Source organism: Medicago sativa, chromosome 6, assembly GCF_051527215.1.
Source record: "Medicago sativa cultivar Bolivia chromosome 6, Bolivia_mono, whole genome shotgun sequence".
Taxonomy (NCBI): domain Eukaryota; kingdom Viridiplantae; phylum Streptophyta; class Magnoliopsida; order Fabales; family Fabaceae; genus Medicago; species Medicago sativa.
The window spans coordinates 67,013,746-67,034,026 of NC_140754.1; the positions used below are offsets into that span (position 1 = coordinate 67,013,746).

The 20,281-nt window shown below is 34.0% G+C and overlaps 1 protein-coding gene across 3 annotated transcripts; it reads left to right on the forward strand.

Moving 5' to 3' along the window:
* Positions 1-306: 306 nt before the first annotated feature.
* LOC146916480 (zinc finger CCCH domain-containing protein 48-like) lies at positions 307-19,110 on the forward strand. Of its 3 annotated transcripts, XM_085718573.1 has the most exons (10): positions 307-1,083; positions 1,931-2,026; positions 2,195-2,284; positions 2,431-2,532; positions 2,861-3,007; positions 3,106-3,225; positions 3,304-3,363; positions 3,926-4,023; positions 4,566-4,735; positions 4,828-5,210. In XM_085718573.1, the coding sequence occupies exons 1-9, from the start codon at positions 631-633 to the stop codon at positions 4,714-4,716; spliced, it is 1,317 nt and encodes a 438-aa protein (XP_085574699.1). In that variant the 5' UTR covers positions 307-630; the 3' UTR covers positions 4,717-4,735; positions 4,828-5,210. The 3 variants fall into 3 exon arrangements, with proteins under 3 accessions (XP_085574699.1, XP_085574700.1, XP_085574698.1); XM_085718574.1 differs by lacking the exons at positions 3,926-4,023; positions 4,566-4,735; positions 4,828-5,210 and adding exons at positions 17,832-17,929; positions 18,461-19,110; XM_085718572.1 differs by having other exon boundaries at positions 4,566-5,210.
* The last annotated feature ends 1,171 nt before the right edge of the window (positions 19,111-20,281 follow it).

Genomic DNA, 20,281 nt, shown 5'->3' on the forward strand with positions numbered 1-20,281 from the left:
TAGAGTTTTATTTTTTTTTTACAAACATTTAAAGTTTCTATAAAGGATGGGTAATAACCATAAGCATTCTTGTATAAAAAATAAATAAAGGTTGCGTAAATATAAAGTTCCAATAAGATTTTCTACAAAAATTTAGATAAAAATTAGCTCAAACACAACGGTAAAATTCTAACCCTAATATAATGTTTTGTCCAAAAATTAAAATTAAAAAAAAAAAAAAAGCGACAGTATAAATAAGAGTAAGGTTATAATTGTAATTTCCAATACTGTCGTTAATCTTACGCTTTCCCTAACCATCAAACACTTACACAACACTTCCAAATCTCTCACTACATAATCAAAATCAAAAAGCTTCATCTCAAAAATTAGGGTTTCATTTTTCTTCATTCTCCAATTCAAACCCTAATTAGGGTTTCCACAAATTTCAATTCAATTAGGGTTTTCACCAATTTCAATTCAATTAGGGTTTTCACGAATTTCAGTCTCTCGAAATTCCAATTCAACTTCTCAAGCCCTAATTTCTTCAAATTGAAAGCAAAGATAGTGTCTTTACAACGTGAATTCTCCGATTCAGATTCCAATTTGAAGAAAAAATCGAATTTTTGAGGGAAAAGTCGATTTTTTGTTTCTATGGATTTCGACGGTGGTAATAAGCGTGTTTACAATCGTCTTGGTGGGTCCAACGGTGGTGATTCAAAGAATCAGAAAGTGTGTTTCCAATGGCAAGCAGGAAAGTGTAATCGTTATCCATGTCCTTTTCTGCATAGTGAATTGCCTACTTCTAATGGGAATGGTGCTCCTTCTAAACGGGCTTATGCTGATAATTCGGGTTTTTCTGGTAATCGGCGAGGTGGATCGAGTTTTAATTCGTGGGGGCCGGGGAGAAGTGGCGGACGTGGTCGCGGTGGGGGACGGGGTGGTGTAGGTGGTGGTGGTGGTAGAGGAGTTGTTGTGAATGTTGAAAGAGTTTGTACTTATTGGATTCAAGGGAATTGTAGTTATGGAGATAGGTGTAAGTTTCTTCACTCTTGGAATGTTGGTGATGGGTTTTCTTTGTTGACTCAGCTTGAAGGACATAAGAAGGTAAATTGAAACTAGTTTTAGTTTATTAATTTTGTAGAAATTTGTTATTGTAGTTTATAATCTTGATAATGAAACCTATGGATGCCAACATTGTTATCATCGAGTATAACATATGACATATGATTTGAATTTCATGTTTATAATTTGAATTATGGTTTTGAATGGTGGATAACCTGATATGTTATAGAATTATTATGTAATCGTAGTTTAGAATCCTGTCTAGATAATGTGAAACCGATGAATGCAACTTGTTTATCATTGAATTTCTTAATAAACAAAGACACACACACAAACATCAAATGTACTTATATGTATTTATATATTACATATTATAATTATAATTTTGGTTATGTTTTGAATGGGGGTTAGGATATGTTTATATGCATATGATCAATTGTCAAGTGTTAGAGAGGCAAATGTTAATAAGTAATGGCATTGGTTGAAGTGTAAAAATTTGAAGTTTTATTTTAATGAAAAGTATTGTTATTTAAGTTATTAATATACTATGGCCCTGTTTGGATAAACAACTTATTTGCATCTTATATCACAATTTCTTATCATGATAAGCATTTATGTATAAGCTTTTTTTATAGCAAAAGGTGAAATTAAGTTTTTTGTAAAAGTTATATGCTGTTTACATAAGACATCTCAGAGCACTTATGAAATTAAGTTGAGAATAGCTAATAATGAACAATGGCATAAGCTATTTTCATAAGTTCTTCTAAACAGTGTATCAAAACTTATGCCAGTAGATAAGCTCAAATAATTCATTCAAAATAGCCCCTATATGAGTGCTTTTTTGGGTAATGAGTTGATGGGATGAGTTTTGGTTTCGTTGAATGAACAGGTTGTAAGTGGAATTGCTATGCCCTCTGGTTCGGATAAGCTTTATACTGGAAGTAATGATGAGACTGTAAGGGTTTGGGACTGCCAGTCTGGACAGGTTGTTACAATTTCTTTCTATTGGCAATTTTTGTTAACATTACTTTTCCTTTCTATCTGTTTTCTATTTCAAATTCAACAGTGAACATTGCATTTTGTTATAACTTTCATGTTTCCTTTTGAGATTAAGCCAAAGAACTAAATTGTTGTGTTTTATGATAATGTGCAGTGTATAGCTGTGATCAATCTTGGCGGTGAAGTAGGTTGTATGATCAGTGAAGGTCCCTGGCTTTTTGTTGGCATACCCAATTTTGTTAAGGTAAGAAGAGCAAATAGACATTTGTATTTTCTTATTTCAAGTACTTCAACTCTAATTTATTTAAGGATGTTTGTTAAGATACATTTTTCCTGCTAGACGTAGTATCGTAACTGATATCCTGTTTGGTTGTTCTCATTGATTTTCAGGCTTGGAACACGCAAAATTCAATGGAGATAAGTCTAGATGGCCCTGTCGGACAAGTTTATGCACTTGTTGTGATTAATGATATGCTCTTTGCTGGTACGCAGGTAATATTTTTTCTTCCATTGTCAACGTATTTTTTTATTTTTTGAAGTCATGTTTTTTTTATATACCTATTTGAATGCGGAAATAATGTCATATAATATGTCAAAAATGTTCACATAGTGGCCATTCCATCTCACACTATCCTCTCCTGGTATTCCAGTTTTGGGGTTAGAGCTGCCAGTGCCGCTATCTGGGATTGAAAACTATGGTTTATGCCTTTAGGATCTTAGGAAATATATTTACTAATTACTCAATTATACTTTGTTTTCTAGCATGTTTAAATTTTGTTTTCGAAAATGTAAATAAAATACACCTTCAATTCTCTTGCAGGATGGAGCTATATTGGTATGGAAATTCAATGTTGCTGCCAACTGTTTCGAGCCAGCTGCATCACTTAAAGGTCATACCCGTGGTGTTGTTTCGTTAGTTGTTGGAGCTAATAGACTTTATTCTGGTTCAATGGACAATACAGTCAGAGTAAGCTCTCATTGATTAGCATTTCGTTATTAATATTCTTTTTAAGCAAAATGGAACTAGGTTTTTTAATTATTCATTCCATCCGTTGTTTCTTTCAGGTGTGGAACCTTGAAACCTTGCAGTGTTTACAGACACTGACAGAGCACACGGCTGTGGTGATGTCTGTTCTTTGCTGGGATCAGTTCCTTATATCTTGTTCATTAGACAAAACAGTAAAGGTTTGTTTTTCATTATTTGCAGGTATTTATATATTTGTATTTCTTTCCCCCTTGTTTTGATTGTTATGATTTATGCAGGTGTGGTATGCTACGGAAAGTGGAAATCTGGAAGTGACATATACTCACACTGAAGAACATGTATGTATGAATTTATTTATGTTTTCCCCTGGAATGTGTTGATCTTATGTATGGTGTTTCTTGTCCCATTAGAAATGTTGGTATTTCATGATTTTAGGGAATCAATTCCACATATAAAATTTCCATTAAATGATCTAAGAACCAACCTAATGAACTGAACTCATATCATCGCAAGATATATACAGTACTTTACTCTAGTTTCTGATCAAAATGCATATATATGTGTATTATAGCTTATTTCACAAGATTATTATTTTTAAATAGGAAATGAAAATTTTCTGTCTTTTCTCCAATACTGCTTGCCCCTTATGAGATGTTTGAAAATTTTCTGTTTACAATGTGTACCCTGCATGATCATTTTCAATGAGTATTGTCTTTTTTTTAATATGGCAGTTCATATTACTGAATTTTGTGAAAAACCAGAAAGATTTTTATTTTTACATTGATTCTGTTTTTTAGATATTTTTAACAGTAGCTACTTCTACACAAAATGTTGTATTGGTATTTGTTATAGTGGTGACGTGGTTTTAATGATGTTTATGATGTTATGATCTGCTTGTAGGGTATAATCACCCTGTGTGGGATGCATGATGCACAAGGCAAGCCCATACTTCTATGCTCTTGCAACGATAACACTGTTCGCCTCTATGATCTGCCATCGTAAGTAGTTGATTTCCCATTCTTGCTCTTGTTACATATTATGGATTGTGTTTTCATTCATTTGTATTTGTTTTGTATACAAATCAAGCTTGGTTTACTGTACAAAGTTATTCATGGAAAAAATGGCTTATAGATCTAGACTTCTTCCATTTTAATCTGCAGTTCTTCAGTACAAAAAGTTGAAGTTTTTAAATAATTTTTTCCTCCATGTAGTTTTGTCAAATAGCAGCTATGGCAGAGCTATAGCGTAGATGAATTTAAACTAACTGCTATCGTTCCACAATACACTATTAGTACAAGGTGTTCTTTAATAGAAGCAATAGGGTTGGTCGCACTGTAGTGTAGTAGAATTTCAACAAACTTCTATAGTCCATGATCCTCGATTGACAACACTGATAAAATTTATATCATTGATCCTTCACAATATAATGTGGCATTTCCTATTTTATCAACTAAGTTTTTGTTATGACACTGTCTTTTATATCTCTGGTCCCTGACCATCGTGAAGTCATTCTTAACTTTTTGGCTCACTTCTTGTTCAGATTTGCAGAGAGAGGTAAGATATTCAACAAACAGGAGGTGCGAGCAATTCAGACTGGTCCTGGTAGCATATTCTTCACTGGTGATGGAACCGGCCAAGTGAGAGTGTGGAATTGGATACCTGAACCGGCCACATCCAATAACGTGCACTAAAGTGGGAGGCATTTATAATGTACTCCAATTAATTGTTTTAGCAGTTTTTCGATCTTCCTTTTTGTAATTTTTTCTGCAAGAAGGGAATTCAGTGTGAAGTATGGATTGCAGAGAGGAGAATAAATGCTAGGAGGGATCCTGGATTCTCTTCAGCCGTCCATCCTCTGCAGCCATTCATGCATTAGGTGCAATCCAAGTTCTGCGGCCGAGATTTAACTGAGCAGGCTGTACGCTGCAGAGGATCCGGGCCAGAACGAAAAGGAATATGTAATCTATGTTTACGGGATTAGTCTTTTTAGAATGTGAGCTGTGGTTTTAGTGTTAAGTATCCCAGGCACTAAGCTTGCTTTAGTAGGCATGCTAATTATAATATTGTAACATTTTGCGAATTCATAACATTATATAGCATTTTATGCACAACACCTTTTCATGCGTATATAGATATATATAACATAAAATAATTTCAAGTTACTTGGTATTTACAAGTAACGAAATTGTGTCTTGTATATTGTTATCTATTCTATTCTTTTTCTTGTATAGTAGGTTTTTTTTTTTTTGGAAAAGTAAATAGCATTAAATTAGAAACTACTAAGCACATGGTGTGCAAATAGTAGATCACAATTCACATCTATTTTAATTATAATCACATGGCAAGCATAATACAACAAAAACATCAACCACCAAAATTGTCAACAACTTAAACTAGAAAACATGGAAAAGACCACCTGAACCTATTACAAGTATAACAAAGAAAAGTGTATCTTCCTATCAATTCAAATTACATGAGGTACCACAACAAATTGATTAGAACAAAACATGATATGCCACACGACCAGGTACCAAAAGACACCAAACTCAAAATCACATGTGCACAATTCTGCATGTTATAATGAAAAAAGTCCCCTTGCAAGGCAACAAGTGTTAAATGCGCATTTGTTTTGCGTTGTTGAAATTAATTCATTATATTATGTTTTGGTGGTATTGTCCCTTTAATTGTACGTTTGATGGAAAAAGATGTTTATGGTTATTTGATGTTGCGTTTCATTGAAAAAAAATGTTTGAAATCCGATGGAGGATTTGATTGGAACTTAGTTTCCGATCCAATTGGTTTGTAACTTCCGATTGAGAAAAAAAAAGAAGACATGTTTCTAACTTCCAATCTGTAGACTTTATAACTTTTAATTCACACGAAAAAAGTTCAATATGCCCGATTAGAAGATACGGTCTGATCCAATCGAAATGTAAGTCTCAATCGATATATTCAAGTGTATTTTGGGGTTGGGGGTGGGGTGTGGTAGCAACTTGGGTCTAGTGGGCCAATAGAGTAACTTCGATGATGTAGTATCTACGTTACATCGGCCCAAACCCATTATCCCTAAACCTAATGACATATCTTCTCTTTTGTTACTCATTGCATATATAAAAGTGGCCGCATCCACAATACCTTCCTCCTTAATTTCTTCGTATTCTTCTTTGTAGCGCTTTTTGTTTATACTTTGTTTTTGTTCTCCAATCTATTCTTCATACCATTTGTTTTTCTTTCTATGTGTTCTCTGAAACACTTTATCTATTAATCAACAATTCAATATTTCACGGCCTATTTAAGTCTAAAAGTGGTTATTCAATTTATTCCTTTTCCAAGTTAATAAATTAATCTATCTGTCAATTTGTCCCCTTTAAATTTGATTTACAGCTGATTGACGATGACGACAACTATTGATAGAATCCTTGATCTAATATCTTAGATTAGCTGATCTAGTTTGATTGCTGCAGTAATGGATGAAGGTAAAAGTATTGATGGGGATGAATTCATCAAATAAAATTGGCATAAATCTCACAATCAAATCGACGAAGTACCAAAGGTATCCATCAATAATATAAGTTAATCTCATTCATACTATATGAATATATAGCTGCATCGTTTCATTTTCTGCATGTCCACTAGGATGTATGATTATATTCTCTTTAATTCTAATTTTGCTTCACGTTCGTTATTAATTACAAAGTTAATTTTTCTTCATAATTTTTAATGTTAATTGGAGTTTATAGAATTAAACTGTTATTTAAAAAAATAATAAGTAAAATTATTGGATCTAACATCTTTTTTTTTAAGGAATATTGGATCTAACATAATTGATGTATTCATCATAAAAAAAAAATATTTTTTTTCATTACGACAAGATTCTTATTTTTATTTCCCTTTTTTTGGTAGAGGTTTTCAATTTTATCAAAAAAAGAATGGTAATCCACATCAATCTTCTCGTTTTAACCTTTGTAATTATTTGCATTAATTCAATCATGTTTGCTGCATTTGCAGATTCAACAAATTCAGGAGATTGATTCTACATGGTATTAAAAATAAGAATGAAACTTTGAGTTCTAAATGGAAGGCTAAAGCTGGCAATTGTTGCAAAGACATGAGCATTAGCCACATGATATTATTTGTGGAATTCTGCTCTCTACCCAAACGGTTTTGCTCATTCCCAAAGTAAATGACCAAAATCCCCCTGCGTGACTTAACTCACGCTCCATATGTATGCAACGTGACTTAAGTCACGTATGAGAAAAAAAAAAGAAAAATCTCATGGGAGTTAAGTCCCGCTGGCTCTAAGAACAAAAAGCAACCAACACCTTCACCAAATTTTATAAACCTACAACTATTATATACTCCCTCCGTCCTGCAATAGATGACCCATTTAAAAATATGTAATTTTGACCTAATTTACTTTGACAATATTTTTGTACTAATATACAAAGATAAATAATATCATATAAGATGTCGTTAGATTTATCTCGATAAGTATTTTTAAAATATCAAATTTTCATAATTTTTTCTAATATATTATTCAAGATATTTAAGCTCAAAATTATGCATTAGTATGCGTAATAAGGTCAACTGTGTCAAGTATTGCGGGACGGAGGGAGTAATTGATACCATGTTATGGACCCATTATTTTCCTTTCTCTGGGATTAGCTTTTCTAACCTTTCACCAAAATCGAAAAAACCTTGGTGGGACTTGGACCCACAAATTAGTTTGATTTTTATATACCTTCTTCCCTGTAACAAACACACTAGTTTGGTGTTGAAAAAAATAATTAATTTAAGCTCAAATTAACAAGACACTTAGCACACACTAAGGAAGTAGTCACCGAGCCACTAGCCGGGGTGTCGATGACCATCCCTCGCGACAACGGAGTCACAACCAAATTCAAACGCTCGACACAACTAACCGAGATAAAAGAATGAGTAGCACCAGTATCAATAATTGCAATCAAAGGAGTACTATTGATAAAACACATACCTCAGATGCGATTATCCGGTTGTTCCACTTCCTCCGCATTCAATGCAAACGCCTTACCCGCCGCCTTCTTCGGCTTGGTACACTTAGTACTAAGATGACCCTCGTCACCACAGTTGAAACAAGTAATATCCCTCTTGCACTCAAACGCCTTGTGACCTGCTTTCCCACACTTGTAGCAGCTGTCTCCCTTCTTGCAATCATTGGAGTAATGACCCAATTTTCCACACTTGTAGCACCTTACCTCAGCAACATTCGGCTTAGAGCCTCCATCAACTTCTTTCTTATTTTCTTTGTCTTTGTTGTATGGTTTCCCAAATCCATGTCCTTTTCCCCTCTTCTCATTCATCGCCTTATAATGGTTCACCTTGACCCTTTCGGCATCATCAAACATACGACACTTGTGCACCAAAGTATCAAAGTCTCGGATCTCCTGAATACACATATACTGATAGATATCCGGTCTAAGCCCACTTTCGAATTTCACACACTTGGACACCATCGCATCCTCAGCATTAATGTAGGGACAAAACTTCGAAAGCTCCTTAAACTTTGCTGCATACTCAGCCACAAAACGAGTCTCTTGCTTCAAGTTCAAGAATTCCACTTCCTTCTTGGTCCTCAAATCCTCAGGAAAATACTTCCTCAAAAACTCACTCTTGAACCTAGCCCAAGTCACAACCTCTCCACTAGCCTCAAGCCTCCCCTTAGCATTCGTCCACCAATACTCAGCCTCCTCAGCAAGCATATGAGTAGCCAATCTGACCTTCTGATCCTCACTAGTCACCATAGCACGGAAGATCCTCTCCATGCCTTGCACCCATGACTGAGCTCCCTCCGGGTCATACCTACCCTTGAACGTTGGCGGACTGTTTCGCAAGAAACGATCAAGCCTCCGCTCCTCAGCTTCTCCAGGATCACGATGACCAACCGCCGCCTGCTCGTTAGCCTGAGCCAACACCTGGGCCATTGAAGCCAAGGCCTATGCAATCGCCGCATCATCTCTACCACCAGCCATCTCACTTCTACACCAAAACCAACCAACAGGTAAGAACAACAACACAACAAAACAAGTACCGAAGGTAATCCATTACCGTTCGTGTACAAACAGGAAATTCAACGAATGCTAGTCCGGACAAGACTAACCACGGCTCTGATACCAACTTGTAACGCCCTATTTCTATTTAAGCGATAAAACACGCGAATAAAGCATTTATTCAAGAAATAGACGCTACGTCTTCAACAAAATTCCAACAACATGCATATATAAAAATTCTCAACAGTCGCAGCGGAAATAAATCATACATCACCAAAGTATACATGTCATAAGATCAATATACATCCATGCTAAAAATCTCCAAAACTCGACAAATGGGCAAAATCTGCATAATAAAATAAATCCAGCAAAAGCATACAGACCGACGACCTAATCAGAGCCTAATCTAAGACTCCTAAAAATGATAACGGAGATTAGCTCCCGCTATCCAAGCAGTCACCAAAAGCGAACTACTCCTGCACTCTGTCTAGCCATTCATACAAACAGGTAGGCGGTCAAAACCACTGGAGGTTAGCTTCACATCAATCATAATCAATATAAACAGTTTGACAGAAATGAATCAATTCAATTCTCCACTAATTAACATCCATATACACATTCACACAACAACTCCAATTATCATAAGTATGTATTCATCAAACACACTTTTCATCAACATTCATCATTCAATTGCAACAATCAAGACTCGTGCCAATATGATATGCGCCTATACTCGACACATATATGCATGTGGGGCCAAATCTCCTCAAGGTCGTCACCCATGATGCAACAAAAACATCATTATCAACGACTATAATCAACGGCTATATGGATATAACATCCGACACGACATATGATGCATGAACATATGACTCAATCGACCATGCATATGTTCATAATAATTCAACGGCTATAATCAACATCAACTATATCATATAGTTCAACAACTTCATACAATTCCTCACAATCCAAGTAAAGGAGAAAATACAACACATTATGATAAACGTCATATTCAACACCTAACAACCATTCACTTATCTTCATATAATCATATTAAACCATCCACAAAAGATTTGCCAAGTATTTGGACTTAGAGACTATTTTCGACAAAGTTCGTCTATCATTTTACAACTTTAAAATAATTGAGACAAATAATTCAAGACCAAGCAAACAAGATCCAATGTCTCAACTAAGTATACATCTAGGTCACATATAAGTGTAGTAGAGTATACATGTGCGTTTCACCGGCTAATTAAAACGGAATCATGAAATTCACAATGTTCGTCTCATGGTAACATTTTGCAAAACCAATTCATTTACATAACAAAACCAAGTTAGATCCTTCACACCATCAGTGGAATACTCTAAAACACCTTAATTGAACTCATAGTACGCAAGTTTTGAAGTTTGGAAACAATCCATAAGGTTTGGGTTGACTTAGAAATAGTTATGCGAAAATTTCAAAAAATTTCACTAAGACCTCCTTGGAGTATTTTCATCATAACTCAAAAACCAAAAATCATTTTCAAGTCAAACCAAAGTCACTGGAAAGCTAACAAATTATCTAAAACTTTCATGTTTACACCAAAGGCCAATTCAAAACAGAAACGTGTGAAAAAGACGCAAGAACGAGAAACAGGGGATGCTGTCACTATGCAGCTCGCCCAAGCGAGTGAATCACTCGCCATGGCAAGTAGACACACAGGGAGCACCTCCCGCTCAACTCTAACTTGCCTCCAACTTGCTGTGGCGAGTTGTGACAGTTCTGCTTCGGGAAAAACCCATTTTTCACCCCAAAATCCCAATTTTGACTTCCCAATGCCCAAATTTGATCCCAAGGTTTGTTTAAACGTTTCTAATCATGAAAATACACTCAAATCCATATAAAATTTGAACCAAAACATCCTTTCAACAAAATTCACCAGTTGACCCATTTTCATGAAAATCTTCAAGAACAACACAAATTCATAGCAAGCTCAAAGATTATGATTACCCAAGGTTTCAATCATCAACAACGACATCTCACAACAACAACAACAACTATCAGAAGTGAATTCATCAACAACAACATCTCATTTCATCAATTTTGAGTGAAAACACAAAGCATACATCTATACACATCTTCAGCATGTAATTTCATCATCAACAACTTAATTAACATCAAATTCACATACCCAAACATTGCATCAAAACATAAGCACGAATTTCACCAATTAATTCCACAATAATCAATTATACAAATAAGCACTTATGTATAGAATTAGGGTAGAAGCTATAACTAAGAGATTATGATTGAAATCTAACTCCCTTACCTTAATTCTTCACAAATCTAAGCTAGTGCTTCACTTTAGCTCCAATTCCTAGAATATCTACCCTCCTCTAGCTCTCCTAGCTCTTCCTCTTCAAAACCCTTTTCTTCTCTTCCGGCTCCTTCTCTCTCTACCTCTCTCAAAATTTGTAAAATGATTTGTGTAACCCTATTTTCTCTAAAGACTAGAGTTTATATAGGCTCTACACAATTGGGCTTAACCCTTAATGTCTTAATCGACTTAACCCATTTACTAAACCAATCGTAAAAATGTTTCTACTCTCTTAACGGTAAAATATTAATAACGCTCAGTCACCGACTCACAACTAATTACTACACTAGTAACTTGGTAAGATAATAATGGCTCTCATCTAAGCATTAAAAATAACTCACCAAAATACTAAATTACCCTTACTCACAAAATTACCAAACTACCCCTGGGTCCAAAATGACCAAATCACCCTTCTAACACCGAATTTTAACAATCCCAACCAAACATACACACACAGAGGCAATTAATCACATATGAGCACGTATAAACACATATAAAAACAATTAAATTAAATCTAGCAAAAATTTGGCTGTTACACATAACATATCATATCAACACCCTGAATACGAAATTTTCTCAACTCACAACTTATGATTTCAACATAGCAGAAAATGAGTGTGCTGAACTTCTACTTTAGAATTTTCTAGATTTGTGTGTTCAACTTAACATCAACATTACAAACAACAATGTAGCTAATATTATTCACTTTGATGATGTCACACCAGTGCAATTCTTGAAGAAGAATACAATCCCAAGAATAAAGAAGAAATTGTTTCTCAATATCACTTAATTTCTCTCTAAAAAGCTTGGTTCCAAAAAAACTGATTCTTGAAGGTCTATTTATAGGGAAAAATCTTCTCTGAAGTGCTCTCAGATCATGTCCCAAGTGGTGGAGAAAATGTAGGAAGTGGAGGCAACTTCTTCTGAAAGTGGGAAGAACTTTTCAATCTGACGCCATGACGGGTGTCATAGGGGGTGAAGGTCTGCCGATCATGGGTCATGATGGCCGTCATGCCTGGTGTTGACTTTCTCATGTAATTTGTTGACTTTATGGTGACTTTGAGTTTTCTTCCTTTTTTCACTGTTTTTTCATCATTTTGACGAGCAGGGACCTTTAATCGATAAATACCTGAAATAGATACACAATACCAGCATAACATTGCAAAAAATTATAAAACCGAGATCAAAGCATGTATAAGTCGAGCTAAAATAGTAATGCATTTTACATGTTATCATGTAGCAGAGCAGACGAATAAACCTCTCCTAGAAAGAACAAGAGCTAAAATAGCAGGAATGGCTAAATATTATTGGGAAGAAGCAGTTAAAACCGCATGTTATGTAATAAATCAATCACTATCAACAAAAATTGATTTGAAGACACTGATGGAGATATGGATATGAAATCTAGTGGATTATTCTTCTCTACTTGTGTTTGTTGTCCTATGTACGTGATGTACAACTTACAAGAAAGAGCAAAGTTGGACCCAGAGTCCAGGAAAATGTATCTTATTGGGTTATGCTGACCATGTTAAGGATTATCACCTGTGGGATCCCACTACCCGCAAGGTTATTGTTAGCAGGGATGTAGTCCTTGTAGAAAATGAGTTGCAGAGTGAGCATACAAAAGACAACACTTTCAAAGAGAGTACTATAGTGCATATGGAAGAATAATTCAAGGAAAGTGATTCTTCTGAAGCTGAATCAGAGCACGATGAGCAAGAACTGAATGAGGTCAATGGTGGTGTATGTTGATCAACATGTCAGACAGAGAAACCATCTTGATAGTCAAACTATGTAAGGAAGATCCATAATGCATATTGTCATCTAACGGATGAAGGTGAACCTTCAAATTTTCAAGAGTCGTTGAACAATTTAGATTCTTCTAAAGAGATGACAATAATGCATGAATAAACGGAGGCCCTACATAGAAATAAGACATGGGAGCTTACTGACCTTCCAGATGGTCAAAAAGACCTTGGAAACAAATGGATATACAAGATCAAACGTGATAGGAATGATTAAGTGGAACAATATTGTGCAAGAGTAGTGGTAAAATGATGTGCTTAGAAAGAAGGTGTTGACTTTAATGAGATATTTATACAGATAATGTTGGCAATGTGTGTTGCATTGGATTTACATCTTCAATAGCTAGATGTAAAGAGTGTTTTCATATGCTCTAACTGAAAGAATTTAAAGAACAAGTAAAATAAAACTTGGTTTGCAGGTTGACCAAATACTTGTACGATCTAAAATAGGCTCCCATAAGTTGGTAGAAGAGATTTGAGTCTTTCAAAATTAGTCTCAATTACAACAGACTGAGTTCACACCATTGTACATACTAATTATAAGATTGTAACATTTTGCAAATTCACTACATTGTTTAGCATTTTAGTCACAACACTTTTTCATGCGCGCGCGCGTGTGTGTCTATATATATATATATATATAATTTCAGGTTTCTTGGTATTTACAAGTAACAATGATGTTTCTTGTATATTGTTCTTTATTCTAATTTTTTTCTTATAATGTAAACAATATTAAATTAGCAATTACATTAAGCACAAGGTATGTAAAGAGTAGATCAAATAGATTACAAAGAATCAAAGCAATCACCATACAACAAAAACATCAACTACCAAAACTGCCAACAACTTAAACCACAAAACTTGGAACCTATTCCAAGTATAACAAAGAAAAACATATCTTCCTATCAATTGATATTACATGAACTACGTTGTTGAAAAGAAGGTCCCCTCGCAATGAAACAAGTATTTAATGCACAATGGTTCAAACAAAGTTGTTGAAATTTTATTTTATTCTATTATGCTTTTAGGTATTGTCCATTTAACTTACATGTTTTGTAATTTTAATTGTGTTTTATCTATATATGTACGTTTGATGGAAAATGTTTATAGTTATTTTATGTTGCTTTTCTTTGAAAAAATGTTTTAAATCCGATAAAGGATTTAATTGGAACTTAGTTTATGATCCAATTAATTTGTAACTTTTGATTGGGAAAAAATGACCTATTTCTGACTTCTGATCTATTGCGAACAATTTGAACCTTGTAACTTCCAATTCACACGAAAAAACATCACTTTACTTTGGCCGATTAAAAGATATGGTTTGATCCAATCAGAAAGTAAAGACATCCCAACTTCGTTGGACTGTCTTCAATTCCTTTTTTATGTCATTGTGCTATTGCCTTATAAAAAAGGTAGTTAGGGGGTTGAGAATGAGAAACTAGGGTCTATTGGGCCAATAGAGCAATTTCCTTGATGTAGTATCTAACCTACATAGGCCCAAAACTATTATCTCTAAACCTAATGACACATCTTCTCTTTTACTCATTGCATATAAAAGTGGCCGCATCCACAATATCTTCATCCTTAATTTCTTCTTTGTTGTACTTCTTCTTATTTATACTTTGTTTTTGTTCTCCAGTATCTTTCGTAATTCTTCATACCATTTGTTTTTCTTTTCATGAGTCCTCTGAAATACTCTATCTATTAATCAACTTTTCAATATTTCACTGCCTTTTAAGTCCACAAGTGGTTAATCCTTTGATTCCCCTGCCAAGTCCATAAAATATTAATCTAGTTGTCAATTTGTCCCCGATTTACAACTAATTAACAACAACAATCACTGATAGAATCCTAGATCTAATATTTGACCAGATCCACTACACGTTTATTTTCTTATCAAACTGATCAGATTAGCCGATCTAGTTTGATTGTTGCAGTAATGGATGAAGGTAAATGCGCAGATGAGGAAGAAAATATTCATCAAATCAAATTGGCATAAATCTCACAATCAAATCGACGAAATACCAAAAGGTATCCATCAATATTATAAGTTAATCTCATTCATACTGTATGAATATATCTACATCGTTTAATTTTTTGGATGTCTATTAAGGATGCATGATTATATACCCTTTAATTCTTATTTTGCTTTAAGTTCACTATCAATTATAAGGTTGATTTTAGTTTATAGAATTAAATTGTTATTTTAAAAAAATATTTACGAGTAAAATTATTGGATCTAACATCGTTGATTTATTGATCATCAAATTATATATTTTTTTTGCCATGAGGACAATATTATTATTTTAATTTATTGATCATCAAATTATATTTTTTTTTTTGAAATCACAGTGCAAATAGTGTGAAAAAAAAATAGTGTACTTGAGAAAGAAGAATAAATAACAGAGCATGGAACAAAAAAAGAAGGAACAGTTTGCCAACGTTTTTACACCATAAAGAATGTTTTAATAATAAATATTTTCTTAACTAATTTAATGAAACTTACAAAACTACCCTTCTTTTTTAAATTGGTTTGAATAAGGACAAAGTGGTGTTTTGGTCAAAACCAAGTGGGTGTAGCTTGCTTACTTATACCTTAGTGTTTTTGGGTAAATGTAAATTAGCATATGTATATATATATATATATATATATATATATATATAAAAGAAGAAAAATAAAATTCTTACATTTTCTGATCTTGTGCATCTATGTTAGATTTGCATGAGAAGTATTGTTTACTTTTTTTCCTGAGACGAACAGTTGGTTGTCCTACTGAATGATGTTGTCTATGTATTCTCTACTACTGCAGTTTTATATTTGAAATGGTTTTGTATACATTCCATATGTGGCAATTTTTGTGTTTATTGGTCATTATGAGCCATGGATTGAAATGACTTCACAGTTCAGACTGAACACGGTTATTGTAGTGACATGCCTGTTGCAACTCTCTTACTGAAGCTAACAATAAAACTGCTAGCTTATAACAGCCTATGGTGTTTAACTAGGCACTAAAATGCTTTAAAATGCAACAACAAAATAAGTTTTTGATTAATAGAAGAGGAAGAAACATTTTCAATCATAAGGCATAATTCTTGTTTTTATCTTTTAACAACATGAGTATCAAATACTTATAATGTACTGTGATGATGTTAGAATAGAGAGATTCATTTTTCACATTAGGAACTGCTTGTTAATAACCTGGAACAAGATATTGTATGTGTTATAGTTGTTGTTTTGTTGCATGTTATTACATAAGTATTGGTAAATTATATTTCCTTTGCAGGTCTTCTTTCCAAAGTCTGGTACCCCGACAAAGAATGAGATTGTCTTTACTGCTCCAACAGGAGAGAAAATCCATACCAGGAGGCATATGGAGAAGTTTTTGAAGGAAAACGGTGGCCCAAAGATCTCAGAATTTGATTGGGGAAACGGCGAGACTCCAAGAAGATCAGCAAGAATCATTGAGAAGGCCAAGTCAGCTCCTCTAGTAGAGCATGAAAGTGAGCCCCATAAGAAACAGGGCAAAACATCAGCTGACATAGAAAACACTGAGGGGAAATCCAACACTATTGATGGAGATTTAAAGAATGAAGAGAAGCTTTGACAACAAGCGGAGGAAAGGAAGCTGGATGGCGGATCTCAGGAAGCAGAGAAATCTGAATAAGGAATAGAATAAACCCTTGGTTTCTGTCTTCTATCACTCTGATGATGCCTTTAGATCTATCCGAGTATGAGTTTAGGTTTTGTTGATAAAAAATGTAACAACAAAATAAGTTTAACTTGGAACAAGATCTTTTATGTGTTATATTTTTTTTTTAAATGATTGCAAGTGTTATAGTTGTTGATTTTGTGCGATGACGCAGAGAAATGAATGGTTGAAGGGATATCAGAATTCTAAGATCAAGGTTCTTATCAAGTCTACTAATGTCAACGATCAAAGAAATTCACTTGTAAAGTAACCAAAGCTTGTTTAGAAAACTTATCTTCACAATCTTTTTTCACATGCTATTAAACAAATTGGATTGAAAAATATGTAATCTTTTACAAAGCATGACAATGGAAAATGCAGCTATCACTATATATCGATTAAGTAATCCTTTGATTTATTTGACGATTTCATAAATTAATCTAAACATCAACTTTGACCAATCCAATTTGACTTGCAATGTGTTTGACGAACAATGCCTGTCAATAGAATTCTTGATCCAATAGTTTGACCAACATATGCTTTGTTTTTTCTCAACCTCTCCAGATCAGCCGATTTAGTTTATTTTTTGCAACACTAGATGAAGGTAAAATGTGTACATGAAGATGAAGATGTTCTACTCATAATAGTCATTAATTTAAAATCAAATTGTTGAAGTACCAAAAGTATAAGATCAATTTTGCATATTTATCTTATCAATTTGAAGACTAATTTTCTAGAATAATATTTTATGTTTAATGTTATACTCACTCATGGGGAAGGTTTCCAGAGACTAATTTTCTAGAATAATTATTTTGTTTTCAATAATACCAAAAACAAATTGATATCTACCTTTTTCCATTTTTAAGTGTTTCAAACTCGTTTTAAGTTTTAACGTTGTTTATGGTGATGTTATGATCTGCTTGTAGTGTATAATCACCCTTTGTGGGATGCATGATGCACAAGGCAAGCCCATACTTCTATGCTCTTGCAATGATAACATTGTCCTCCTCTATGATCTTCCATCGTAAGTAGTTGGTTTCCAATTCTTGCTCTTGTTATAATTATGGATTGTGTTTTCATTCATTTGTTTTTGTATCGTATACAAAACAAGGTTGGTTTAGCGTATAGTCATTAATGGCGAAAATAGCATATAGTTTTAGACTTCTACCATTTGAATCTGCAGTTCTTCAGTACAAAAAAGTTGAAGTTTATAAATATTTTTTCCTCCATTTAGTGTTGTCAAATAGCAGCTATAGCAGAGCTATCATGTAGATGAATTTAAACTAACTGCTATTTGTCTACATTACACTATTTAGTACAAGGTGTTCTTTAATAGCAGCGATAGGGTTGCTGGCACTGTAGTGTAGTAGAATTCCAACAAACTACTATAGTCCATGATCCTCAATTGACAACACTGATAAAATTTATATCCTTGATCCTTCACAATATAATGTGGCATTTCCTATTTTATCAACTCAGTTTTTGTTATGACACTATCTCGGGTTCCTAACCGTCGTGAACTCTTTCCTAACTTTTTGGCTCATTTCTTGTTCAGATTTGCAGAGAGAGGTAAGATATTCAAGAAACAAGAGGTGGGAGCAATTCAGACTGGTCCTAGTAGCATATTCTTCACTGGTGATGGAACCGGCCAAGTGAGAGTTTGGAATTGGATACCCGAACCGACCACGTCCAATAACGTCTAATAAAGTGGAAGACATTTATAATGTACTTCAATTAATTGTTTTAGCAGTTTTTCGATCTTCCTTTTTGTAATTTTTTCTGCAAGAAGGGAATTCAGGGTGTGAAGTATGGATTGCGGAGAGGAGAATAATTGCTAGAATGGAACCTAAATTCACTGCTGCTCTCCATCCTTTTTTAGCCATTCATGCATAAGGTACAATCCAAGTTCAGCGGCCGAGATTTAACCGAGCAGGCTGTACGCTGCAGAGGATTCGGGCTAGAATGAAAAGGAAATATGTTATCTACGTTTACGGTTGTAGTCTTTTTTTAGAATGTGAGTTGTGGTTTTGGTGTTAAGCGAGTATCCTTGGCACTAAGCTTGCTTTAGAGGGCATGCTAATTATAAGATTGTAACATTTTGCGATTTCATAACATTATTTAGCATTTTATTCACAACACCTTTTCATGCGTATATAGATATATATAACATAAAATAATTTCAGGTTACTTGGTATTTACAAGTAACGAAGACGTGTCTTGTATATTGTTCTCTATTCTATTCTTTTTCTTGTATAATAGTTTTTTTTTGGGAAAAGTAAACATCAATAAATTAGCAACTGCATTAACACATGGTGTGCAAATAGTAGATCACAATTCACATCTATTTTAATTATAATCACATGGCAAGCATAATACAACAAAAACATCAACCACCAAAACTGTCAACAACTTAAACTAGAAAACATGGAAAAGACCACCTGAACCTATTCCAAGTATAACAAAGAAAAGTGTATCTTCCTATCAATTCAAATTACATGAAGTACCGCAGCAAATTGATTAGAACAAAACATGATATACCACACGACCAGGTACCAAAAGACACCAAACTCAAAATCACATGTGCACAATTCTGCATGTTATAATGAAAAAAGTTCCCTTCCAAGGGAACAATAGTGTTAAATGCGCATTTGTTATGCGTTGTTGAAATTTTAATTCATTATATTATGTTTTGGTGGTATTGTCACTTTAATTGTACGTTTGATGGAAAAAGATGTTTATGGCTTTTTCATTGAAATAATATTTGAAATCTTATGGAGGATTTGATTGGAACTTAGTTTCCGATCCAATTGGTTTGCAACTTCTGATTCCGAAAAAAATGACATGTTTCTAACTTCCAATCTGCAGACCTTGTAACTTTTAATTCACACGTAAAAACTTTAATATGCCCGGTTAGAAGATACAGTCTAATCCAATCGGAATGTAAGTCCCGATCGTTATATACAAGGGTATTTTGGGGTTGGGGGTGGGTAGCAACTTGGGTCTAGTGGGCCAGTAGAGCAACTTCGATAATGTAGTATCTAAGTTACATCGGCCCAAACCCATTATACCTAAACCTAATGACATATCTTCTCTTTTATTACTCATTGCATATAAAAGTCGCCGCATCCACGATACCTTCCTCCTTACTTTCTTCTTATTCTTCTTTGTAGTGCTTCTTGTTTATACTTTTTTTTTCTCCAATCTATTCTTCATACCATTTGTTTTTCTTTTTATGTGTTCTCTGAAATATTCTATCTATTAATCGACAATTCAACATTTCACTGCCTATTTAAATCCAAAAGTGGTTATTCCTTTGATTCCTTTTCCAAGTCCATAAATTATTCCATTTGTCAATTTTTACCCTTTAAATTTGATT

What these genes read in the sequence shown, in the direction of transcription:
- LOC146916480 (XM_085718572.1), top strand. Translation starts at nt 631, where the DNA reads ATGGATTTCGACGGTGGTAATAAGCGTGTTTACAATCGTCTTGGTGGG. An exon ending in GCATACCCAATTTTGTTAAG is followed by an intron (nt 2,285 to 2,430) that starts GTAAGAAGAGCA and finishes ATTGATTTTCAG; the next exon opens with GCTTGGAACACGCAAAATTC. An exon ending in CATTAGACAAAACAGTAAAG is followed by an intron (nt 3,226 to 3,303) that starts GTTTGTTTTTCA and finishes TGATTTATGCAG; the next exon opens with GTGTGGTATGCTACGGAAAG.